Source organism: Nerophis lumbriciformis, linkage group LG25 (genome assembly GCF_033978685.3).
Source record: "Nerophis lumbriciformis linkage group LG25, RoL_Nlum_v2.1, whole genome shotgun sequence".
NCBI classification, from domain to species: domain Eukaryota; kingdom Metazoa; phylum Chordata; class Actinopteri; order Syngnathiformes; family Syngnathidae; genus Nerophis; species Nerophis lumbriciformis.
Genome location: NC_084572.2, coordinates 1,262,925 through 1,290,438, shown reverse-complemented (window position 1 = coordinate 1,290,438; position 27,514 = coordinate 1,262,925). Strand labels below are relative to the sequence as shown.

At 40.7% G+C, this 27,514-nt stretch overlaps 1 protein-coding gene across 1 annotated transcript in view; it reads left to right on the top strand.

The window, feature by feature from the left end:
• The window catches only part of prkcq (protein kinase C, theta), a 75,878-nt gene that overhangs the window by 24,831 nt on the left and 23,533 nt on the right, over positions 1-27,514 (top strand). The window contains exons 3-14 of the mRNA XM_061983548.1: positions 5-65; positions 10,572-10,740; positions 11,422-11,453; positions 11,520-11,605; positions 19,986-20,115; positions 20,193-20,302; positions 20,369-20,474; positions 20,532-20,695; positions 20,762-20,935; positions 24,052-24,143; positions 24,229-24,291; positions 24,352-24,502. Of these exons, the coding sequence (XP_061839532.1) occupies positions 5-65; positions 10,572-10,740; positions 11,422-11,453; positions 11,520-11,605; positions 19,986-20,115; positions 20,193-20,302; positions 20,369-20,474; positions 20,532-20,695; positions 20,762-20,935; positions 24,052-24,143; positions 24,229-24,291; positions 24,352-24,502 (1,338 nt within the window). The remainder of the gene's footprint in view (positions 1-4; positions 66-10,571; positions 10,741-11,421; positions 11,454-11,519; positions 11,606-19,985; positions 20,116-20,192; positions 20,303-20,368; positions 20,475-20,531; positions 20,696-20,761; positions 20,936-24,051; positions 24,144-24,228; positions 24,292-24,351; positions 24,503-27,514) is intronic.

The window sequence follows — 27,514 nt, the reverse complement described above, 5'->3', positions numbered from 1 at the left end:
TCAGCTGGACTTGAAGCCGCAGGGCCGCCTGTTAATGGAAGCCAAATATTATCTGGAGAAAAGTGGTGAGTTGTTTTATAAACACACACACACACACATGCACACACACACACACACACACACACACACACATGCACACACACACACACACACACACACATGCACACGCATGCGTGAAAATATTTGCCCAGTTAAATAAATACTTAACTATCGTATTACAGTAAATACGACAGTTTTTTACTCCAACCTTTGAGGACAAAGCTATGAACAATGGGAGACCGGGCTTTCTGCTCCGCCGCTCCCTGTGTGTGGAACGCTCTCCCTGACCACCTGAGGGCACCACAGACTGTGGATGCTTTTAAAAAAGGCTTAAAAACCCTTCTTTTTAAGAAAGCCTTTTTTTTCCCCTAGATATATTCATACTAGTTCTAGCTATTTGGCTGTTCTAGTTTTTATTTTTATTTATTTATTTTTTAAATTTTATTATCATTTTTTTAATACACTGTAGCACTTTGAGGTTGTTTACTCAATGTAAAGTGCTTTTTACAAATAAAATCTATTATCATTATTATTATTTTGCCTCATTCCTGTAAAGGTTTTGCGTGTGACTGAAGCATTAAGGAGTGGGACTATCCAGGACTAGCTGCAGTGTGCTCAAACAACCACCAGGTAGCACAGACCTGGGTAAATGAAGTGTTAAGCCTTTCAATCTGGCCCGCCGGACATTCCCAAATCATTTTTTTAGATCTTTAAGAAGGGATGTTTTCTAATGACCGTAAGTCTTCAACTATACCAGGGGTCGGCAACCCAAAATGTTGAAAGAGCCATATTGGACCAAAAATACAAAAAAAATCTGTCAGGAGCCGCAAAAAATTAAAAGCCATATTACGTACAGATAGTGTGTCATGAGATATAAATTGAATTAAGAGGACTTAAAGGAAACTAAATGAGCTCAAATATAGCTACAAATGAGGCATTATGATGCAATATGTACATATAGCGAGCCTAAATAGCATGTTAGCATCGATTAGCTCGCAGTCATGCAGTGACCAAATATGTCTGATTAGCACTCCACACAAGTCAATAACATCAACAAAACTCACCTGTCATGCACAACCTTAAAAGTTTGATGGACAAAATGAGACAGAAAAAGAAGTGGCATAAAACACATCCTAAAAAGTTATACATGTAAACAAACTACGGTGAGTTCAAGGACCGCCAAAATTAGTAGGACAAAACGGCGCTCGCCAAAATCTCGAATCAGTGAAGCATCCATCCATCCATCCATTTTCTACCGCTTATTCCCTTCGGGGTCGCGGGGGGCGCTGGAGCCTATCTCAGCTACAATCGGGCGGAAGGCGGGGTACACCCTGGACAAGTCACCACCTCATCGCAGTGAAGCATGTTTAATATAAACAGTGTGCTTTATAACAATTAGGGAGGTTTGTGTCATGTTTGTCCTCCTACAGAAACCATATTAAAACAAAAAATAGATTGTTTTCCCCTCATCTTTTTCCATTTTTCATACATTTCTGAAAAAGCTCCAGAGAGCCACTAGGCGGCGCTAAAGAGCCGCATGCGGCTCTAGAGCCGCGGGTTGCTGACCCCTGAACTATACTAAGTATTTCAATGGTTGGGATCTGTGCTTTTGCATGATATACTACTAGTTACTATGGTCATCTCATTAGTTACTATGGTAATCTAATTAGTTACTATGGTCATGTAAGTCACAGCAGCTCAGACGATGCACCAAGCAGTGTGGGTGGGGAGCGTTTCCACAGCGGCCAGCCTAAAATGTGGGTGTCAGGGACAGACATGGAAGGAGATTTTTACAACAAAGTTCTAAAGCTTAGTGATACATCAGATTGTAGCTGGGTTTATTTTTTACCTTTCGCGTTCATATTTCGCTGTTTGTTGCACTTTTGTTGCGTTTCGCTTGATTGTAAAATATGTGTGACGTTCATATGTTGTCAATATTTAGTGTTTTACCGTTCATAGTTAATATTGTAAATCCAACATTCTTTTATCTCATGTACATTCTGGGTGTTTCATTCAGTAAATAAATGTAAAATTCCATTCCGTTTTTTTAAGGCTCATTTTTCACAAACCTTTTCCCATTTTCATACATTTTTGCAAAAGCTCCAGGGAGCCACTAGGGCGGCGCTAAAGAGACGCATGCAACTCTAGAGCCGCGGGTTGCCGACCCCCTGGCTAGTACTTGGTTAGTATTCAGGTCACGACGTGCAAATGGAGGATTGTTGGTGCTTTTTGCATGTTTTTCCGAATGCTTTATGAGTGGAATATTGTACTCTCATTAGCCACCTCCTACTGGCCTTGTATTACAAATTAGAATGGATACAAAATAGACAAAAGTTTGGACACACCTTCTTATTCAATGCGTTTTCTTTATTTTCATGACTATTTACATTGTAGATTGTCACTGAAGGCATCAAAACTATGACACCTGCGAAGTGAAAACTAGAGATGTCCGATAATGGCTTTTTTGCCGATATTACGATATTGTCCAACTCTTAATTACCGATTCCGATATCAACCGATACCGATATATACAGTGGTGGAATGAACACATTATTATGGCTAATTTTGTTGTGATGCCCCGCTGGATGCATTAAACAATGTAACAAGGTTTTCCAAAATAAATCAACTCAAGTTATGGAAAAAAAAGTGCCAACATGGCACTGCCATATTTATTATTGAAGTCACAAAGTGCATTATTTTTGTTTAACATGCCTCAAAACAGCAGCTTGGAATTTGGGACATGCTCTCCCTGAGAGAGCATGAGGAGGTTGAGGTGGGCGGGGTTGAGAGGGGGTAGCGGGGGGTGTATATTGTAGCGTCCCGGAAGAGTTAGTGCTGCAAGGGGTTCTGGGTATTTGTTCTGTTGTGTTTATGTCGTGTTACGGTGCGGATGTTCTCCCGAAATGTGTTTGTCATTCTTGTTTGGTGTGGGTTCACAGTGTGGCGCATATTTGTAACAGTGTTAAAGTTGTTTATACGGCCACCCTCAGTGTGACCTGTATGGCTGTTGACCAAGTATGCATTGCATTCACTTGTGTGTGTGAAAAGCCGTAGATATTATGTGACTGGGCCGGCACGCAAAGGCAGTGCCTTTAAGGTTTATTGGCGCTCTGTACTTCTCCCTACGTCCGTGTACACAGCCGCGTTTTAAAAAGTCATACATTTTACTTTTTGAAACCGATACCGATAATTTTGAAACCGATATCGATCATTTCCGATATTACATTTTAAAGCATTTATCAGCCGATAATATCGGCAGTCCGATATTATCGGACATCTCTAATGAAAACCATTTCAGGTGACTACCTCTTGAAGCTCATCGAGAGAATGCCAAGAGTGTTCGAAAAAGTAATCAGAGCAAAGGGTGGCTATTTTGAAGAAACTAGAATATAAAACATGTTTCCATTTATTTCACCTTTTTTTTTTGTTAAGTACATAACTCCACACGTGTTCATTCATAGTTTTGATGTGACAATCTACAATGTAAATAGTCATGGAAATAAAGAAAATGCATTGAATGAGAAGGTGTGTCCAAACTTTTGGCCAGTACTACAGGTAAAAGCCAGTAAATTAGAATATTTTGAAAAACTTGATTTATTTCAGTAATTGCATTCAAAAGGTGTAACTTGTACATTATATTTATTCATTGCACACAGACTGATGCATTCAAATGTTTATTTCATTTAATTTTGATGATTTGAAGTGGCAACAAATGAAAATCCAAAATTCCGTGTGTCACAAAATTAGAATATTACTTAAGGCTAATACAAAAAAGGGATTTTTAGAAATGTTGGCCAACTGAAAAGTATGAAAATGAAAAATATGAGCATGTACAATACTCAATACTTGGTTGGAGCTCCTTTTGCCTCAATTACTGCGTTAATGCGGCGTGGCATGGAGTCGATGAGTTTCTGGCACTGCTCAGGTGTTATGAGAGCCCAGGTTGCTCTGATAGTGGCCTTCAACTCTTCTGCGTTTTTGGCTCTGGCATTCTGCATCTTCCTTTTCACAATACCCCACAGATTTTCTATGGGGCTAAGGTCAGGGGAGTTGGCGGGCCAATTTAGAACAGAAATACCATGGTCCGTAAACCAGGCACGGGTAGATTTTGCGCTGTGTGCAGGCGCCAAGTCCTGTTGGAACTTGAAATCTCCATCTCCATAGAGCAGGTCAGCAGCAGGAAGCATGAAGTGCTCTAAAACTTGCTGGTAGACGGCTGCGTTGACCCTGGATCTCAGGAAACAGAGTGGACCGACACCAGCAGATGACATGGCACCCCAAACCATCACTGATGGTGGAAACTTTACACTAGACTTCAGGCAACGTGGATCCTGTGCCTCTCCTGTCTTCCTCCAGACTCTGGGACCTCGATTTCCAAAGGAAATGCAAAATTTGCATGGTTGGGTGATGGTTTGGGGTGCCATGTCATCTGCTGGTGTCGGTCCACTCTGTTTCCTGAGATCCAGGGTCAACGCAGCCGTCTACCAGCAAGTTGTAGAGCACTTCACGCTTCCTGCTGCTGACCTGCTCTATGGAGATGGAGATTTCAAGTTCCAACAGGACTTGGCGCCTGCACACAGCGCAAAATCTACCCGTGCCTGGTTTACGGACCATGGTATTTCTGTTCTAAATTGGCCCGCCAACTCCCCTGACCTTAGCCCCATAGAAAATCTGTGGGGTATTGTGAAAAGGAAGATGCAGAATGCCAGACCCAAAAACGCAGAAGAGTTGAAGGCCACTATCAGAGCAACCTGGGCTCTCATAACACCTGAGCAGTGCCAGAAACTCATCGACTCCATGCCACGCCGCATTAACGCAGTAATTGAGGCAAAAGGAGCTCCAACCAAGTATTGAGTATTGTACATGCTCATATTTTTCATTTTCATACTTTTCAGTTGGCCAACATTTCTAAAAATCCCTTTTTTGTATTAGCCTTAAGTAATATTCTAATTTTGTGACACACGGAATTTTGGATTTTCATTTGTTGCCACTTCAAATCATCAAAATTAAATGAAATAAACATTTGAATGCATCAGTCTGTGTGCAATGAATAAATATAATGTACAAGTTACACCTTTTGAATGCAATTACTGAAATAAATCAAGTTTTTCAAAATATTCTAATTTACTGGCTTTTACCTGTATGTATACACAGATAGATAGCTAGATATACCAGCCACCAGACACATTTTTTTTCTTTAAATTTGACCCCCCGAGTCAAAAAAATTGCCCAGGCCTGAGGTAGCATTTGTGAGTAGATCATCTCTTTCTCTTTCCGACTTCTCAGGTTGGTAGTGCATTCTTCACTCACTCACTTAAAGTAAAGGACGAGGCAAAAATAACAATCTTACTTGTAGGTTCCTAGGGAAATAAACAGAATATCAACACTTATTTTACCGACGTCATTGTGGGATTCTATTTTCTCCGTCTAAACTTAGAGCTTATTGCTCGCGCTTTTCCTGACATGAACACCAGGCTGAGCAGAGGAAGGTGTCGTAGCAAGAAACCCCTTATGTTTTTTTTATAAATAGACCATAGCGTCACGGCTAAGATCAACATGTGCCATGGCGACCACACTGCAAAAAGTCAGTGTTCAAAAACAAGAAAAAATTAAAGCTGCAAGCAGCGATGGACGGGACCAACTTTGACGGCACGTAAAATCCAAACCGGAGCAGTAATTAAAACTCTTTCGTCAACTTTTAATCAGAAGGGTTCAATCCTTCTCCTGTGCTAGTTTGAAGCCGACACGACAAACGCGCTCAGAGGAGATCATGTTTGAAAAAAGGTGACCGGTTTTTACAAAACTTTTGTTTTGAAGGGAGAATTGCAAACTTCCTGTTGATTTTTGCTGGGGGTTGTCAAAATATGAAATGTAGGTCTAAGTAAGACCGACATAGAGGTTTTTGTTTCATGTCTCTACGACATTCCTACTGGAAGTTACAGGCAGTTTTGTCTGAGTTTTCTTCTTAGGAGCAGTTGTGTCTGTGTGTTCTTCCTAGGGGGCGCTAGAGCGCAATTTTGAGTTTTGGGCTTGGGTTTTTTTATGAGAGCGCAATTTTTGCCAGTCCTGATGTGTGTCCAGTTTGGTGAGTTTTGAAGCATGTTAAAGGGGTCAAATTACAGCTCAAAGAGGCAAAAGTGACTGTTTTTACTAAACTTTTGCTTTGAAGGGGGAATTGCAAACTTCCTGTTGATTTTTGCCGAAAGATGTCAGTGTATGAAATGTAGGTCTAAGTGAGACCTACATAGACATTCCTACTGGGAGTTAGAGGCAGTTTTGTCTGTGTTTTCTTCCTAGGGGGCGCTAGAGCGCAATTTTGAGTTTTGGGGCTAGGTTTTTTGATAAGATTGCAATTTTCGCCGGTCCTGATGTGTGTGTTTGAAGCATGTTAAGGGGGTCAAATTACAGCTCCAAGAGGCGGAATAATAATAATAATAAAACCTTACAATTACAATAGGGTCCTCCGTCCCAAAGGGACATTGTGGTCCCTAAAAATACAAAAATAAGGGGTATTTTATTTGAACTAAGCAAAATTATCTGCCAATAGAACAAGAAAATTCGGCTTGTCAAGACTTTCCAAAACAAGTAAAATTAGCTAACCTCAATGATCCCAAAAATACCTTAAAATAAGTATATTCTCACTAATAACAAGTACACTTTTCTTGGTAGAAAAAACAAATATGAGATCTTTTTTCTCAATATGTTGAAAAATATTCTTAAATGAAGTAAATGCTAGTGCCATTATCTTGACATAATGATATTACATTTCTTGAAACCAGCAAACTTATACTAAAAACTAATTTATTGTTCTTAATGGAAAGACAACAAGGAAAGCGCTTGTTACTCTCGGGGTCTCCTAGCCGCTCAGGCAAATCATATTGTCTAAAAATGCATTTTTCCATGGATAACATGACATCATCGCGCCAAGTGCGTGCTCTTTCAGTCAATTAGTGCGCATATATACAGCCTGGCCCCCGGACAAATTTTTTTTAATTGTAATTTTGAAGAATTTATCTGAATGTGCATGAACTATTTCTGTTCAAAATAGTTAGAAATGTTAAATGTTTAAATATTAACCGTCAGTTTACTGTACTGTGCCGACTGTACTACTATATGAGTACATATTTTCTATTGTTTCATTGAAAATAAAACCGCAAAGTCCATTTGGCTGTCATCTGTTTTAATTATGAGACACAATTGTGTCAAAATCATGATTTTTTTTTTTTCATGCTTGAAGTAAGAAATGATTACTTTAAAAAAGTAGTTTTATACTTGTGAGCAGAGGTGGGTAGTAACGCGCTACATTTACTCCGTTACATCTACTTGAGTAACTTTTGGGATAAATTGTACTTCTAAGAGTAGTTTTAATGCAACATACTTTTACTTTTACTTGAGTATATTTATAGAGAAGGAACGCTACTTTTACTCCGCTACTTTTATCTACATTCAGCTCGCTACTCGCTACTAATTTTTATCGATCTGTTAATGCACGCTTTGTTTGTTTTGGTCTGTCAGACAGACCTTCAAAGTGCCTGCCTTACTGGTGACGTTTCACTTCGTTCCACCAATCAGATGCAGTCACTGGTGACGTTGGACCAATCAAACAGAGCCAGGTGGTCACATGACCTGACTTAAACAAGTTGAAAAAATTATTGGGGTGTTACCATTTAGTGGTCAATTGTACGGAATATGTACTGTACTGTGCAATCTACTAATAAAAGTCTCAATCAATCAATCAAAAGTGTGAAGGAAAAAATATACTTTTTTATTTCAACCGTACATCCCGTCAAAAGCCTAAAGACTGATCGCACATGAGGACGTTCCTGTCTTCACAATAAAAGTGCCGCTCCATCGCGCCTGCGCTTTCAAAACAAGAGTCTCCGAAAGCCAGCGCAAACAAGCTAGCAAGCTACGGAGTTTGACGCCAATATATTTCTTGTAAAGTGTATAAAAACGAATATGGAAGCTGGACAAATAAGATGCCCAAAACCCAACCACTTTCATGTGGTATTAGACAGAAAGGAGGAACTTTTCTTCTCCTCCATTTGAAAACGTGGACGTTATCATCACTACTGTCTGATTACAATCAACGCAAGTCATCAGAATCAGGTAATACACCAACTTATATTCTAGTCTTCATGAAAGAAAGGAATCTATATGTTAAACATGCATGTATATTCATTAAAACACCTTTAACATGTAAACAAAAACAGCAAAATAAATACATATAAATGATATACTGTATATATCAATGTATATGTATATATATATATATATATATATATATATATATATATATATATATACATATATACATATATATATATATATACATATATATATATATATATATATATATATATATATATATATATATATATATATATATATATATATATATATATATATATATATATATATATATATGTATGTGTGGGGGAAAAAAATCACAAGACTACTTCATCTCTACAGGCCTGTTTCATGAGGGGGTTCCCTCAATCATCAGGAGATTTTAATGGGAGCATTCACATACCATGGTTTATATAGGGCACAGAGTGGGTGGGTACAGGCTGGCGTAGGGGCGTGGTGATTGGCTCATGTGTTACCTAGGAGGTATTTCCGTCTGTGGCGGCATGCTGTTACAATTTCACTGCGCTTGTTGAGGGATGACAGGTCTGGACGGTAAATAATAAACAGTTTCTCTTTCAAGCATAGGTTGCATCTTTTATTACCACTATTGTAAGGTGTGCTGGATGCAAGAATTTGCCATGTTATTGAATATTCAACATTATTGTCTTTGAGGTCTCAAATGTGTTTGCTGAGTTCTGTGGTATTCCGCAGGTTTTGGTTCCTGAAAGAAGCCTTGTGATTGTTCCATCTGGTTTTGAACTCTCCCTCGGTTAATCCTACTTATGTGTCGGATGTGTTAATGTCCTTGCGTGTTACCTTAGATTGGTAGACAACTGATGTTTGTAAGCACCCCCCGTTGAGAGGGCAATCAGGTTTCTTTCGGCAGTTGCAGCCTTTGTTGGTTTTGGAGTCGCTCTCTCCGGGGGCCGACGGCTCATTTGCAATTGTTTTGTTGTGGTTTGAGATAATTTGTCGTATATTGTTCATACAGCTGTAGCTCAATTTAATGTTGTTCTTGTTGAATACTTTTCTTAGGGTGTTGTCTTTGGGAAAGTGTTTGTCAATCAGAGTGAGGAATTTGTGTCCAATGTTAGTTGAGACGTTTTTGCTGTATGGGGGGTTGTACCAGATGATGTCGTTTCGTTTTCTGTTCTTTTTTGGTTGGTTTCCTGGCGTGGGTTCATAGGTGAGGGTGAAATTGTATACACTTTCATCAAGGGCTTTTTGGTACGGGGGGGTTGCTTGGTCAAATTCAGCTTTGCTAGATGACAGCATCGATAGCCTTTTATTAATTCCGGTAGGTATTCTTTTCGTGGTGGTGGGTGGATGGTTGCTGTCATGGTGCACGTATTGGAGTGTTGTGTTGGGTTTCGTGAATGGTTGGTAGCTGTTATTTCTCAGGTTGAAAGTGACGTCGAGGAAGTTGACGGTTTGCTTGTTGGCTTCAATCGTGATCCGTAGGCCGTTCTCTTTGAAAATTTGGCATATGCGCTTCTTGGTATTCTCGCTGCTCCTTGGCGAGGCGCGACACACTGCCAGTCCGTCATCACGGTAAATACCAAGGTTCAGGTTGAGGCTAGCGAGCTGGGAGAGGAGGAAACTCCCAACGAGTTCACACGTTTCTGCTCCGTCAAAACTTCCCATAGTGACGTCAAATGTTGCATTGTTCTTTTTTTGCCATATATATATATATATATATATATATATATATATATATATATATATATATATATATGATATGAGTGTGTATGTTACTCATCAGTTACTCAGTACTTGAGTAGTTTTTTCACAACATACTTTTTACTTTTACTCAAGTAAATATTTGGGTGACTACTCCTTACTTTTACTTGAGTAATAAATCTCTAAAGTAACAGTACTCTTACTTGAGTACAATTTCTGGCTACTCTACCCACCTCTGTATATGAGTACATATTTTCTATTGTTTCATTGAAAATAAAACAGCAAAGTCCATTTGGCTGTCATCTGTTTTAATTATGAGACACAATTGTGTCAAAGTCATGATTTTTTTTTTTTCATGCTTGAAGTAAGAAATGAGTACTTTAAAAAAGTAGTTTTATACTTGTGAGTGTTGATGACACAGCTTTGCAACACTTGATATTCTAGTTTCAAGCATGTTTTACTCAATATAGGTCATCAAATCTCAGCAACAAGCTGTAATATCTTACTGAGATCATTTAGGACCAAAACACTTAAAACAAGTAAAACACTCCAACATGAAATCTGCTTAGTGAGAAGAATGATCTTATTAGACAGAAAATAAGCAAATATCACCCTTATTTGAGATATTCAATCTTACTTAGATTTCAGTTTTTGCAGTGTTCGACTCGTGAACAAATGTTGTTACTTTGCTTAGAATCCAAATGTTTTTGTCTGTGTTTCAGACGCGTCGGGGAAGGCCGAAGGCGAGCCGGACCGAGAGGGTCTGTTCGCCCTCCACCAGCGACGCGGCGCTATCAAACAGGCTAAAATTCACGTGGTTAAATGTCACGAGTTCAGCGCCACCTTCTTCCCCCAACCCACCTTCTGTTCTGTCTGCAAGGAGTTTGTCTGGTACGCCACTCACCCCTTTTAATATTGAAAAAGAAAATGAATATACTGTCACGTTCAAACACTGAGGACATCTATTAAACAAGACAAAAGGCAAGGAATCAAACAGAGACAGAATTCAATTTGGACTCAATATTGAGGAGAGACATGGCCACTGCACTCTCTGTACAGTCCTGCACCACGCTCTGACGAAGAAGGTTTTCGTCTCCTCTTTATTACAATATTCAATGTTCACGCACCAACACATGTCTCAGCAGGAATGGGGAGTATGTAAAACAGTCATTGTTTTCGGTCGCTTTGAAGACCAAGAATTGGGATTTCTCGGGCTTGGGCTCTTCCTGGATCCAGCTGGGGCAGGTGTTGGAGGACAATGGATAACCCCTCCCGTCTCCTGACCACAGTTGCTTCAAAAGGGCAGCGGGTCGTAAACAGCGTTGACCTCGGTCACCAAACAGTTGGAAGAGAGTTTGTGAAATACTTCAGAGAGAGTTCGTTTAACACTTCAAAGAGAGTTCCTCTGGAAGTTGAGCAGATCCTGCCATCTGTCCGTGTTGAAATCACAGTGGCGTTTCACGAGCCTTCTTCCTCTTGTTAGGCCTCGAAAGACAGCATTCATAATACAACGTTTCTTTTGTGATAACTTACAAACAATTATTCCAACATATACTGTTTGTCTGCCTGCAGGGGTCTTAACAAGCAAGGTTACCAGTGCAGACGTGAGTCACACTAGTTTGTGTTAGTTTGACGTGATCCTTATAATGCATCCTCTGTCCTCCCCGCAGATTGCAACGCAGCCATCCACAAAAAATGCATCGACAAAGTCATTGCCAAATGCACAGGGTCGGCCATCAACAGCAAAGAAACTATGGTAATCATGAGCTCGTAGCAAGTTTATGGCGGTTAGTTTGTGTCCTTATTACCAAAGCTTTTTTTGGTCACCGAATGATGTACTGGTAAGTGTACTGATTATTTTTAAATCAAATTATGCTCACAAGTTCATTAAACAAAATATTGCAAAATGTGTGTGTTTAAAAATGTACCATATTTTTCGGACTATAAGTCGCAGTTTTTTTCATAGTTTGGCCGGGGGTGCGACTTATACTCAGGAGTGACTTATGTGTGAAATGATGAACACATTATAATATTATTGATCTCATTGACGTAAGAGACTAGACGTATAAGATTTCATGGGATTTAGCGATTAGATTGTTTGGTAAACGTATAGCATGTTCTATATGTTATAGTTATTTGAATGACTCTTACCATAATATGTTACGTTAACATACCAGTTGGTTATTTATGCCTCATATAACGTACACTTATTCAGCCTGTTGTTCACTATTCTTTATTTATTAGGGCCCGCATGGCCCATTGTATAAGGACTCCCTTTAGTCCTGATGCAATGGGACATAAGGACCTATTGAATTTGTAAGGTTTTGTTCTTTATTATTATTCTTCCGCGCTTTGCGCTGTAATTTGACCCCCTTAACATACTTCAAAACTCTCCAAATTTAACACACACATCAGGACCTCCAAAAATTGCCTTTTAATAAAAAAAAAACAACCCCAAAATTCAAAATTGTGCTCTAGCGCCCTCTAGGAAGAAAACTGCCTCTAACTCCCAGTAGGAATGTCATAGAGACATGAAACAAAAACCTCCATGTAGGTCTCACTTAGGCCTACTTTTCCTTAATTAATTTCCTCGGGCAAAAATCTACAGGAAGTTGGCAATTCCCCCTTCAAGACAAAAAAGTACTAAAAACAGTCACTTTTGCCTCTTTGAGCTGTAATTTGACCCCCTTAACATGCTTCAAAACTCACCAAACTGAACGCACACATCAGGACTGGCAAACATTGCGATCTAAAAAAAAACCTAACCCCAAATCTCAAAATTGCGCTCTACTGCAATTTTTTAATAAAACGCAAAAAAAAACCTGCTCCTCGGAAGAAAAAAATGACAAAACTGCCTGTAACTCCCACTGGGAAGGTCGGAGAGACATGAAACAAAAACCTCAATGTAGGTCTCACTTAGACCTACATTTCATAAATTGACAACCCCCAGCAAAAATCAACAGGAAGTTTGCTATTCCCCCTTCAAAACAATTTTTTTGTAAAAACCGGTCACCTTCCTTCAAAAACGATCTCCTCTGAGCGCGTTTGTCGTTTCGCCTTCAAACTAACACAGGAGAGAGATTGAACCCTTGTGATTACAATGACAGAAGCGCTTTTTTTCTAACTGCTCTGGTTTTGATTTTATGACCCTTCAAAGACCCGCTGCGCTGATGCTGCTGCGCTGCTGTTTTTTTTAAGATGGCTGCTTAAAAGCAGGAAGCACCAACGTGCCCACACAATGCAGACAAGGTAGGTACACTAGACAAAAGTCTTGGGACACTTCAGACTAAAAGTAGACAAAAGTATTGGGACACTTATGACTATCACTGGACAAAAGTATTGGGACATTTAGGACTAGCACCTGCCAAATATGCGGGCCCGACCAATGCTGCTTGCAGCTTTAATTTTAAATTGCCTTTCAAATGTCTATTCTTGCTGTTGGCTTTTATCAAATACATTTCCCCCAAAAAATGCGACTTATATATGTTTTTTTCCTTCTTTATTATGCATTTTCGGCCGGTGCGACTTATGCTTCGAAAAATACGGTAGTTTGAATTCTTATACACTCAATTTTTACACACTGATAATTAGAGATGTCCGATAATGGCTTTTTTGCCGATATCCGATATTGTCCAACTCTTAATTACCGATCCCGATATCAACCGATACCGATATATACAGTGGTGGAATTAACACATTATTATGCCTAATTTTGTTGTGATGCCCCACTGGATGCATTAAACAATGTAACAAGGTTTTCCAAAATAAATCAACTCAAGTTATGGAAAAAAAAATGCCAACATGGCACTGCCATATTTATTATTGAAGTCACAAAGTGCATTATTTTTTTTTAACATGCCTCAAAACAGCAGCTTGGAATTTGGGGCATGCTCTCCCTGAGAGAGCATGAGGAGGTTGAGGTGGGCGGGGTTGGGGGTGGCGGGGTTTAGGGGGTGTATATTGTAGCGTCCCAGAAGAGTTAGTGCTGCAAGGGATTCTGGGTATTTGTTCTGTGTTTGTCATTCTTGTTTGGTGTGGGTCCACAGTGTGGCGCATATTTGTAACAGTGTTAAAGTTGTTTATACAGCCACCCTCAGTGTGACCTGTATGGCTGTTGACCAAGTATGCATGCATTCACTTGTGTGTGTGAAAATCCGTAGGTATTATGTGACTGGGCCGGCACGCAAAGGCAGTGCCTTTAAGGTTTATTGGCGCTCTGTACTTCTCCCTACGTCCGTGTACACAGCAGCGTTTTAAAAAGTCATAAATTGTACTTTTTGAAACCGATACCGATAATTTTGAAACAGATACCGATAATTCCTGTTATTACATTTTAAAGCATTTATCGGCCGATAATATCGGCAGTCCGATATTATCGAACATCTCTACTGATAATCAAAAAACTCAGTGGCGGGCCGTGCGTTTCCCACCTAGGCTTTCAGTGATGTCCGACTTCAATGATCACCTCTCAAAATACTACAATTGATGTCACCACATGACCATTGCTGGAGAAATACTATACAGGAACACATTTACGCCCTACTGGTCATTAAACACCTCAACAGCGCACAAAACGGCTTATTTTCTGGCGCATTTAAAAATCAATAAACCCGCATTAGCAAATAAAAGATATCTTATGTGGTACTGTCAAAATTAAAATCGCAAAAAACAGATTAAACGGAAAAAATAAAGAAATTAAATATTTGAACTCACAATTTTTAGCACCCATTCGACGCCGTATAAGCCAGCTCGTAGTCGCTTGATCCGAGTTGAAGTGGCGGGCATTTCCCCTTTTCATCTCTTGAACAGCTGAGCTAGCTTCCGGGGTTGGCCGACATTGTCTCCCAAGATGTAGTTTGTCTTTAAATATCCTTCTTGAAAATGGCCATGCAAATATATATATATGTTCTCCTTCTTTGTGGGTAAAAAAAAAGGGAGTATTGGTGATTTCTACGGCGCAACACTTCAGATTTAAACTACAGGTCCATCATTCGACTGGCAAACACGATAGTCCAGGATATCACTCACCCACTACACCAATACATCCAATCCACTTTATTTATATAGCACATTTAAACAACAAAATGTTTCCAAAGTGCTGCACAACAATATTAAACACAATTAAAAACAATATAAAATAAATATGATTAAAAACAATTTCAAAGGGTAAAACCAGGCCCGGCCCTAACCAATCTGGCGCCCTAGGCAAGATTTTAGGTGGCGCCCCCCCACATCGGCAGTGAAGTGTATATACTCACAAGAAACCGAATAGCTTTGTCTTTGACCTTTTTTTTACTTAAAGAAAGCAAATTAACAATCAGAATAGTTAACAAGATAAAAAAATATATAAATAAATAAATGAATGCAAAAAATAAAAAATGAATATATGAAATACAATATTTTTTACATACATATTGCTTAATTTACATTAATGATGTGTACTTTAACAACTAGGCTTACAACTATACCTAATATATAAAGGGGTAGAAAAGTGACTATTATCTGCAGGGCAAACATTAGCTAACCAGAAGGCAATAACAATGTAAACAAAAAACACCTGCTTAAAAGATCTAATACAAATGTCCCTGAGGAATGTAAGGCGGGAGTACTGTAATTACCTAACGTTACATTATTATTTTCCATAACAATTTAGCCCCCTCCACAATATTAACCCGACGTTAAAACAGAACTAGCTATTTATTGATTAGCAATTGCCGAATCATGTAACATTAGCTTAATGCTAAAAAGCCAGGTTACTATCACATTCTGTAACAGACAAATAATTTCATGTAGGCTAACGTTACCTACCTGCTACCTCTTGTCTTTTTCTCGTTTCTCCTCCTCTTCTTTTCTCTTTTTTCTTCCCTGGGCACCTGACAGTTTTGGCCGTTTTGACATCTTGTCGTTGATTTTTTGATGTGGTGACGTCCAAAAAGAGTCATGATACGGGAAGGGAGGGGGCGCACCGTGCGGGGGGGTGGGGGGGCTAATGTTGTAACAAATAATATTTCTATTATATAGGCTTTACTTTGCATTTTAATTAACGTGGGATTATTTTTTGTATTTAGAAATAATAGTACCAACTTTTTTTTTTTTTTTCTCCAACATTTGTGGCACTGGCGTGGCGCCCCCTGATGGACGGCGCCCTTAGCATTTGCCTATACGGCCTATGCCACGGGCCGGCCCTGGGTAAAACCAATTAAAACAGTAAATAGAAAGCAAAAAGCAAAATGTTAAAAACACAGAGGACAACAGAGGAGCACACAACTCACATAGTGTTAAAAGCCAGAGAATAAAAGTGGGTCTTAAGACGAGACTTAAAACACTCCACTGTGGGAGCAGTTGGAACATGGAGGGGCAGAGTGTTCCAGAGCTTAGGGCCGACCACAGAGAAGGTCCTGTCTCCCCTGGTTTTAAGTCTCGTCTTGGACACCACGAGCTGGAGCTGGCTCTCGGACCTCAGAGCGCGCGCAGGATTGTAAGTTTGGATGAGGTCCAAGATATACTGAGGTGCCAGTCCATGTAAAGCTTTAAAAACAAACAGCAAGGTTTTAAAATCAATTCCAAAATGAACAGGGAGCCAGTGCAAACTCTCAAGGATTGGGGTTATATGCTGGCGTCTCCTGGCCCCTGTTAAATACATCATCCAACTACTATCAGGGCGCAGGTACAGAACCATCAAATTCCGGAGGGCCCGCCTCAGGAAAAGCCTTATCCCTGCAGCTATAGCCACCCTTAACAGCAGGCTCGGCCGACCTGTCTGACAAGCCTGTAAATGTGTGTTGGTCATGTATGATGTCTTTTTCTTATTTTTGTTTCGTGATATGTAATGTCTATTGTTCAAATGTACGGCAGTGAAAATGAATTTTCCAATAAATCTAAATCTAATCTAAATCTTCCTGCTTTTAGTAAATTGCAACTTGGGATTGGATACTATATTTGGAATGACAAGTGAGTATCCAATCACAGTCTCGTTAACATCAGGCTACCTATATAGGCTACTGTCAACAACTTGGCTATCGCAACTGTCTATCAACTGTATGTGTTCTCAAATTCATCCGCTGGCGGTCCCGGGTGTGGCTCTGCTGATCTGCATAGCACCGCCGTGATCTGCAATTATCTATCAACTGTATGTGCCGGTTCGCTTACATTGTTGATTCTGAAGGCCCTGGGCAGATTTGGGACAGCATGGCAACATAAGCTAGCTGAATTCTGATTGGATACAAATTCTAACCTAAAAACAACAGCATTGGAAGGAGCATAATATGACATGAACAGAATATGAATACTTTTTTATATTTAGGGAAAGCAAATTAAAAATGACTTTTATCATTAATTATGATCATGATTTCTGGTTATGTTAGGCCATAGGACACGGGTCGGCAACCCGCGGCTCTAGAGCCGCATGCGGCTCTTTAGCGCCGCCCTAGTGGCTCTCTGGAGCTTTTTCAAAAATGTATGAAAAATGGAAAAAGATGAGGGGGAAAAATATATATTTTTTGTTTTAATATGGTTTCTGTAGGAGGACAAACATGACACAAACCTCCCTAATTGTTATAAATCACACTGTTTATATTAAACATGCTTCACTGATTCGAGTATTTGGCGAGCGCCGTTTTGTCCTACTAATTTTGGCGGACCTTGAACTCACCCTAGTTTGTTTACATGTATAACTTTCTCCGACTTTCTAGGACGTGTTTTATGCCACTTCTTTTTCTGTCTCATTTTGTCCACCAAACTTTTAACGTTGTGCATGAATCCACAAAGGTGAGTTTTGTTGATGTTATTGACTTGTGTGGAGTGATAATCAGACATATTTGGTCACTGCATGACTGCGAGCTAATCGATGCTAACATGCTATTTAGGCTAGCTATATGTACATATTGCATCATTATGCCTCATTTGTAGCTATATTTGAGCTCATTTAGTTTCCTTTAAGTCATCTTAATTCAATTTATATCTCATGACACACTATCTGTATGCATACCTGCCAACTACTCCGGTTTTCCCGTAATTCGTACGGTTTTCATCAACCTATTCCGGGTTACGGTTGCAGTGATAAAAAATACGGTTTTTCATTCATTTAAAAAAAAAAAAAAGGGTGGAAAACTACGCGAATTGCACCTTGTGCAGACACGATTTTTCGATCGGACACGGAGGAATTAGCGATGTAAAAGACCACGTTGGGACAAAAAAACACAAGTCTAATGCCGTTGCTAGCGATACAAGTGGAAAACTTTCACTGTTTTTCGTCGCCCAAACAGATTCTTTGGATGTGATAAATGCCGAAGTTTTATTTACGGAGGCAATAATTGAGCATGGACTTCCAATCGCACTGGCTGATCACATGGGACAGTTAAATGTTTGTAATGCAACCTTTAAAAATCATTACGCGGTGATCGCGGTCCCAAAAATAAACTTTTCTTGCATGATAATGTCCAGAAAAACTCGCTTTATATTACTATAGAGTCCTTTTAACGGATGAGTTTGATGGTTTATCACAAACCTTAAATGAAAGAAGTCCTTTGTTCTCCTGCACCATGCATGCGCTTTGGCCTTGCTTCGTGTTTGGTGCGCAATCCTGTCGGCTGTATTTCACAGCATGTCTTTGACAACTTGAAGTGGCATAAAACATTTAAAACAAAGGGGTTATAGAAACAATCACTTTCAGTGTTTTATGCCACTTCAAGTTGTCAAAGACGGTATGCTGGTGCCCGACTGCCACAAGTGGAACAAACATTTGAAACAAAGGGTTTATAGGAACAATCACTTTCAGTGTTTTATGCCACTTCAAGTAAACTTATCATAAAGTTACCATATCATTTTTGCAGTATGATCAATCTGATAGAATACATTTGGATTTTAGCCACAAAAAGGTAATGACACCAATGTTATCTATTGGAATTGTTTAGTACTGTTATACTGTTAAAAGTGTTTATACTATTTATGCTTTCAAGTCCAAGTTGAAGAAATCTTGTTAAATGTTGACAGCATAACTACCAAAATACAGAAGTATGTCCTTCATATTTTTGCAGTGCTATTTCTGTTGAAAAGTTCAAATGATTACATTAGAGATGTGATGTGCCACTTTTCAAGTGTCTGATGGCTTCAATTAATTTTCATTCATTTTTCATATTTTGAATTCTTTTGAAAGGCTTACAAAAAAACTACATTTGAATTGTAATTCCATGCTATTGACAGGACTATTAATTTTAATGAAGTTAGCTTACTATGTTTACAGTTTGATAATTGTGATAGAAATGTGAATTTTAGGCACAGAATATGTTTTACAATTGAACAAGGCAGTAGATTATACAAGCTTGGACAGAAAGTTAATAATGACACCAATTTTTTTTTTAATGGAATTGTTTAGTACTGTTTTACCATTTGTTTACTGTAAAAAGTGTTTATACTTTCAATGAACAAATTGAAGTCTTATGAAAGGTTGACAGGATAACTGGCATTAACTGTCAAAATAATTTCAAACTATTGAAGTTATCTTACAGAATAAACATGTCAATCAACCCATATGATTTTTGCTGTAATATTTTTGTTTTGAAAAGTCACTGTGACTGATAGAAAAGTGATGGTTTTAGCAACATTTTAACCTGTCTGAATGCTAATAATCATTTTGCGTCGGGGGGCGAAGCCCTGAACCCTCCACCAGGACTTTGTCCTGGACCTACCGGGGCCTGCGGCCCTTGGACCCTGGCTACTAGGTTTTTCTGATTTCAAAAGTTGGCAGGTATGTGTATGTAATATGGCTTTTAATTTTTTGCGGCTCCAGACAGATTTTTTTTTGTATTTTTGGTCCAATATGTCTCCTTCAACATTTTGGGTTGCCGACCCCTGCCATAGGAGAACGCCTTGCTGGCCCTGATGGCCCATCACTGAAAAAACTGTATTTTAAAAAACAGATTTTTTTTAAACACACACATTTTGCTCACCATTTGTTTTATTCAATGAAATTGCCAGTATAATTTAATGCAAAAAATTACAAGGCGCACTGTCGATTTTTGAGAAAATGAAAGGATTTTAAGTGCGCCTTATAGTCCAAAAAATACGGTACTTAAATTCAATGTCCAGAAAAAGCTTTCTTTCCTCACTTACATTGTGTGTGTGTGTGTGTGTGTCAGATCCACAAAGAGCGCTTCAAGATCGACATGCCGCACAGGTTCAAAGTGTACAACTACAAGAGTCCCACCTTCTGTGAACACTGTGGGACCCTCCTGTGGGGGCTGGCCAAGCAGGGTCTGAAATGTGAGGGTGAGAGCACACCCATACGTACACAGGCGCACCATTTTGCGGCAAGTCGCCATCAACTGCGGGTTGTTTCCGCGCAGAGTGTTGCATGAACGTCCACCACAAGTGTCAGAAGAAGGTGGCCAACCTGTGTGGAGTCAACCAGAAGCTGATGGCAGAAGCTCTGGCCATTATTGAGAGCAAACAGCAGGTCAGGACAAGAGCTCTGAGGAATTGGGGTTGTAGTTTATTGCTGGACTTACCCTCCATCCTTCAGGCCAGGACCAGCAGAGAAGGTGACATTGTCGGTCGAGAAGGTCCAGTCGGTGTCAGCCAGCCGGGAATGATCCAAGAGCCGACGGCAGACGACTGGGCGAGTAAAGGTACACCCGGTTAGTGCGGGTCTTCTGTGCTTGTCTTCAACATGTCACTTCCTGCAGAGTTGAAGGGTGTTTCCTGGGAGGGGCCCCCAGACACCAGCAAGCTGCCTGTCGACCAGGAGGAGGAGGAGCCTCTTTACACCTTCCCAAAGAAGGATCAGCCCAAATTTTCCATCGACGACTTTGTTCTGCACAAGATGCTCGGGAAGGGCAGCTTTGGCAAGGTGATCGGATTAAAAATCCGCAAAAATAAAAACGTATTTTCTGACAGAAGTCGTTTTTTTTCGCAGGTGTTTTTAGCCGAGCTGAAAAATAGCGGGCGTTTTTTTGCTGTCAAGGCTCTGAAGAAGGACGTGGTTCTGATGGACGACGATGTGGAGTGCACCATGGTGGAGAGGAGGGTCCTCTCTTTAGCCTGGGAAAACCCCTTCCTCACACACCTGTACTGCACCTTCCAGACAAAGGTAAGCCCCCCAAACCTCCTTTCCTTGGCCTTGATGTCCTTTTCTGTCATGCCTCTGGGGAGGGCGGTCACATTTTTTCCCACTCCCTTCTTCTCTCTGCTTGCTCTCTTTGTTTTGTCTTATCTACACTTTTCTGAAGCCTCTTTCAAATCTAAACATTAGACATGGAAATGATCAGCTAGACTCTCGACTCAATTGTCAAAATCTTTTCGACGAGGAAAAGAGGTTCTGGGGAGCCTGGCTGCCCTGATGGAACCATTGCTGCGGGGTACGTGAGAGATTCCTGGGATGAATGGAGAATCATGTGCCTCTCAGTCCTTTCCATCGAGGACGTGGGAGACATCTACATATTTGGAACCGTGATCGTGGGGCACCTGCTGATTGGGCTGGGCATTGCTCTGGTGTATCGTCAAATCCGTAAGACAATGGCAGCCACTCAAGGAGCCCAAAGGGAATGGAAGGTTTGGGCCGGGCTGTGAGATCACAGTCTGGGGCGATTTTGATCGCAAGATGGATCACATCATGGAAAAGCTGGTTGAAAGGGAAAAATTGGATATGAGGGCCAGCATGGACGAATAGAACAGACAAGCCATTGTAATGTCTGCTCGCGGAAAAACCAAAATCCTAATCTACGATTTGACTCCCTCGAATGGCCTTGACGCTGCAACAACAGGAGCAGGCTGTTCGGAAAACATCCCCCGAGGACTCCTCAATGATGGACGCTTTTGACCTCCCTCCCTCCTCAACGACACCTGGAGTCGAACTTTTGCTTGCATGCAGAAAGCATACCTGCCAACTACTCCGGTTTTCCCGTGATTAGTACGGTTTTCATCAACCTATTCCGGGTTACGGTTGCAGTGATAAAAAATACGGTTTTTCATTAATTAAATTTTTTTTTTTTTTTTAAAGTTTTATTCACGAAATCGCGTAACAACAATGACAATCGACACTGCTTCCCGTAACTTCCTATCGAGCCATTCCGAATGCCATGCGCGAGGCTATTTATAGCACCGCTGCCAAGCACGAGGCACCAGTTGCCATTGTTTCCAAACGAGCGAACGATCATGGAATCAGCCGGAGAAAAATGGCAAACGAGTCTTAAACCGAAAGGAAAACTGCAGTCATTCCGTGAAGAATATTCAAAAGCCTATCCGGGAATAATTATCCGTTCCAAAAAGGGTGAAAACTACGCGAATTGCACCTTGTGCAGACAAGATTTTTCGATCGGACACGGAGGAATTAGCGATGTAAAAGACCACGTTGGGACAAAAAAACACAAGTCTAATGCCGTTGCTAGCGATACAAGTGGAAAACTTTCAACGTTTTTCGTCGCCCAAACAGATTCTTTGGATGTGATGAATGCCGAAGTTTTATTTACGGAGGCAATAATTGAGCATGGACTTCCAATCGCACTGGCTGATCACATATGATTTTTGCTGTAATATTTTTGTTTTGAAAAGTCACTGTGACTGATAGAAAAGTGATGGTTTTAGCAACATTTTAACCTGTCTGAATGCTAATAATCATTTTGCGTCGAAGCCCCCCCTGAACCCCCCACCAGGACTTTGTCCTGGACCTACCGGGGCCTGCGGCTCCTGGACCCTGGCTACTAGGTTTTTCTGATTTCAAAAGTTGGCAGGTATGAGAAAGGCCCCAGGCCTATGGACACTACATCAACACACCGAAGACTTCACCACCGCTTGATTCCCCTTCGGGGTGATGCAAGGCTGGCAGCGCTTTATAGCAGCAGTCGACCTCCAGGGTCCCAACTCCCCCCCCCCTCTGTTGCGAGTTGTCGTGATTAAATGTAACATGTTTATGTTACATTATACTGTATGCTCAGTGCCAGAGCTTGGTCCGCATTGCCGGCAGTAAGTCGGACACGTTTCCAGTGAGGGTTGGACTCCGCCAAGGCTGCCCTTTGTCACCCATTCTGTTCATAACTTTTATGGACAGAATTTCTAGGCGCAGTCAAGGCGTTGAGGGGATCTGGTTTGGTGGCTGCAGGATTAGGTCTCTGCTTTTTGCAGATGATGTGGTCCTGATGGCTTCATCTGGCCAGGATCTTCAGCTCTCACTGGATCGGTTCGCAGCCGAGTGTGAAGCGACTGGGATGAGAATCAGCACCTCCAAGTCCGAGTCCATGGTTCTCGCCCGGAAAAGGGTGGAGTGCCATCTCCGGGTTGGGGAGGAGATCTTGCCCCAAGTGGAGGAGTTCAAGTACCTCGGAGTCTTGTTCACGAGTGAGGGAAGAGTGGATCGTGAGATTGACAGGCGGATCGGTGCGGCGTCTTCAGTAATGTGGACGCTGTATCGATCCGTTGTGGTGAAGAAGGAGCTGAGCCGGAAGGCAAGGCTCTCAATTTACCGGTCGATCTACGTTCCCATCCTCACCTATGGTCATGAGCTTTGGGTTATGACCGAAAGGACAAGATCACGGGTACAAGCGGCCGAAATGAGTTTCCTCCGCCGGGTGGCGGGGCTCTCCCTTAGAGATAGGGTGAGAAGCTCTGCCATCCGGGGGGAGCTCAAAGTAAAGCCGCTGCTCCTCCACATGGAGAGGAGTCAGATGAGGTGGTTCGGGCATCTGGTCAGGATGCCACCCGAACGCCTCCCTAGGGAGGTGTTTAGGGCACGTCCGACCGGTAGGAGGCCGCGGGGAAGACCCAGGACACGTTGGGAAGACTATGTCTCCCGGCTGGCCTGGGAACGCCTCGGGATCCCCCGGGAGGAGCTGGACGAAGTGGCTGGGGAGAGGGAAGTCTGGGCTTCCCTGCTTAGGCTGCTGCCCCCGCGACCCGACCTCGGATAAGCGGAAGAAGATGGATGGATGGATGGATGTTTATGTGTGCATGGTGTGGAGGTTTTTTCCCCACTCCAGACTGGGCCCCCTTAGGAGCCCAGTCTAGATTGTATTTTTTTACTCATCTTCTTCCCCAGCGTTTGACCTTTTTCCCATCTTTTACGGGGCGCCTTTGGCGACCCATCGGCGTTCCTGTTCTGTAACCCTGTACACTGTTTTGTTTGTCTAATCTTGAACGGGTTTGTGCTGTTTGTTTGTACTTGTGCAATGACAATAAAGTCCTATCCTAACCTGGCAAAGTCTCTGTCCCCAGGAGAACCTGTTTTTTGCGATGGAGTACCTGAATGGAGGCGATCTCATGTTCCACATCCAGAACTGCCACAGGTTTGACCTGCACAGATCCACGTACGTGTCCAGTGCCATCATACCATGTACTTCCAGGACCTGGAGCACACAAGCCACCTTCCTTTCTTCCTCTTTCTTCCTGCAGCTTTTACGCGGCTGAGATCGTCTGCGGCCTTCAGTTCCTGCACTCCAAAGGAGTCATTTACAGGTGAGAATCAATAAACCTTCAAAAAGGCCAAAAAGAAAAGGTCCCGGGGTGTTTGTGCAGGGACCTGAAGCTGGACAATGTGCTGCTGGACTCCGAGGGACACATCAAGATCGCAGACTTTGGCATGTGCAAGGAGACCATGCAGGAGGAATCAAGGACGTCCACCTTCTGTGGGACCCCGGACTACATCGCCCCCGAGGTTGGGACGCAGGTGTCAAATGTTTACTAACGTGCTACAGCAAACATGTCTACGTTTAACTAAGCAACACAAGCTACAATTAGCATCCAGATACTAAACTTCTTTTTAAGAGCGTCAGCTGCTACTAGTACTTGGACAACAAGCTGGGGACCACAAAACGCTGGCAGAGTAGACCTGGAGATTTGCTTGCAACTACCGTATTTTCCGCACCATAAGGCGCCCTGGGTTATAAGCCGCGCCTTCAATGAACGGCATATTTCAAAACTTTGTCCACCTATAAGCCGCCCCGTGTTATAAGCCGCATCTAACTGCGCTAAAGGAATGTCAAAAAAACAGTCAGATAGGTCAGTCAAACTTTAATAATATATTAAAACCAGCGTGATGTGGGCGCGCATGGAGTCGTATATCAACATGGACGAAGCTGCGTGAAAAAAGCCACCCGGCCTCTTCGCGTAAACTTAAACTTACCTTAACCACTCGCTCATCTTTTCTTCATCCATCCCTTCGAGTTAGCTTTTATGATGACGCCGGCTGGAAAGGTCTCTTTTGGCAAGGTCTTCCTTTTGAATATCACCATGGGTGGAAGTTTCTGGCCATTAGCATGGCAAGCTAGAACCACAGTGAAGGATGACTTCTCATTCCCTGTGGTGCGAATATTCACCGTACGTGCTCCCGTTGTATCCACAGTGCGGTTCACAGGAATATCAGTTGCTGTGAAATAGTAATCCGTGTGCGGATGGAGAGATTGCGTCTTTTCATGAACCAGATCCCTGTCGCTTTGTAGGAGCCATTTTGTGGTCTTTACAGATGTAAACACACAAATGAAATGAAACGTACGGTGATATCCGCGCGTTTTTTCTTCTTCTACGCGGGCGGGTGGTTGCTTACAGTAGAAGAAGAAGCGCTTCCTGTTCTATGGGGGCGGGTGCTTACCTTGGCGGTTGCTTGCGTAGAAGAAGAAGCGCTTCCTGTTCTACCGGGAAAAAAGATGGCGGCTGTTTACCGAAGTTGCGAGACCGAAACTTTATGAAAATGAATCTTAATATTTATCCATATATAAAGCGCACCGGGTTATAAGCCGCACTGTCAGCTTTTGAGAAAATTTGTGGTTTTTAGGTGCGGCTAATAGTGCGGAAAATACGGTACACTTTATCACATTTAATCACTATTGTCATCAATCTGAATACATCATAATCACACTGTGTAAAGGTTGTGTTGTTGTTTTTAGTAGTGATAATACTCACACTTGTTTACATATTGTGTTGTTCTAGTTAGTTGTTTTTAGTAGTGATAATAATCACACTTGTTTACATGTTTTGTTGTTGTTCTAGTATATTGTGCTTTTAGTAGTGATAATACTCACACTTGTTTACATGTTGTGTTGTTGTTTTAGTAGTGATAATACTCTCACTCTGTTTACATGTTGTGTTGTTGTTCAAGTTAGTTGTTTTTAGTGGTGATAATAATCACACTTGTTTACATGTTTTGTTGTTGTTCTAGTATATTGTGCTTTTAGTAGTGATAATACTCACACTTGTTTACATGTTGTGTTGTTGTTTTAGTAGTGATAATACTCTCACTCTGTTTACATGTTGTGTTGTTGTTCAAGTTAGTTGTTTTTAGTGGTGATAATAATCACACTTGTTTACATGTTTTGTTGTTGTTCTAGTATATTGTGCTTTTAGTAGTGATAATACTCACACTTGTTTACATGTTGTGTTGTTGTTTTAGTAGTGATAATACTCTCACTCTGTTTACATGTTTGTTGTTGTTCAAGTTAGTTGTTTTAGTAGTGATAATACTCTCACTCTGTTTACATGTTGTTTGTTGTTGTTCGAGTTAGTTGTTTTTAGTAGTGATAATACTCTCACACTGTTTACATGTTGTGTTGTTGTTCTAGTTAGTTGTTTTTAGTAGTAATAATACTCACACTGTTTACATGTTGTGTTGTTGTTCTAGTTAGTTGTTTTTAGTAGTAATAATACTCACACTGTTTACATGTTGTTTGTTGTAGTTCAAGTTAGTTGTTTTTAGTGGTGATAATACTCTCACACTTGTTTACATGTTGTGTTGTTGTTCTAATTAATTGTTATTTTGTAGTGATAATACTTACACTGTTTACATGTTGTGTTGTTGTTCAAGTTAGTTGTTTTCAGTGGTGATAATAATCACACTTGTTTACATGTTTTGTTGTTGTTCTAGTATATTGTGCTTTTAGTCGTGATAATACTCACACTTGTTTACATGTTGTGTTGTTGTTCTAATTAGTTGTTTTAGTAGTGATAATACTCTCACTCTGTTTACATGTTGTTTGTTGTTGTTCAAGTTAGTTGTTTTTAGTAGTGATAATACTCACACTGTGTAAATGTTGTGTTGTTGTTCGAGTTAGTTGTTTTTAGTAGTGATAATACTCACACTGTTTACATGTTGTTTGTTGTAGTTCAAGTTAGTTGTTTTTAGTGGTGATAATACTCACACTTGTTTACATATTGTGTTGTTCTAGTTAGTTGTTTTTAGTAGTGATAATATTCACACTGTGTAAATGTTGTGTTGTTGTTTTTAGTAGTGATAATACTCACACTTTTTACATGTTGTGTTGTTGTTCTAGTTAGTTGTTTTTAGTGGTGATAATACTCATACTGTGTAAATGTTGTGTTGTTGTTTTTAGTAGTAATAATACTCTCACACTTGTTTACATGTTGTGTTGTTGTTCTAATTAGTTGTTATTTTGTAGTGATAATACTCACACTGTTTACATGTTGTGTTGTTGTTCAAGTTAGTTGTTTTTAGTGGTGATAAGTATCACACTTGTTTACATGTTGTGTTGTTGTTCTAGTTAATTGTGCTTTTAGTAGTGATAATACTCACACTTGTTTACATGTTGTGTTGTTGTTCTAGTTAGTTGTTTTAGTAGTGATAATACTCTCACTCTGTTTACATGTTTGTTGTTGTTCAAGTTAGTTGTTTTTAGTAGTGATAATACTCACTGTGTAAATGTTGCGTTGTTGTTCTAGTTAGTTGTTT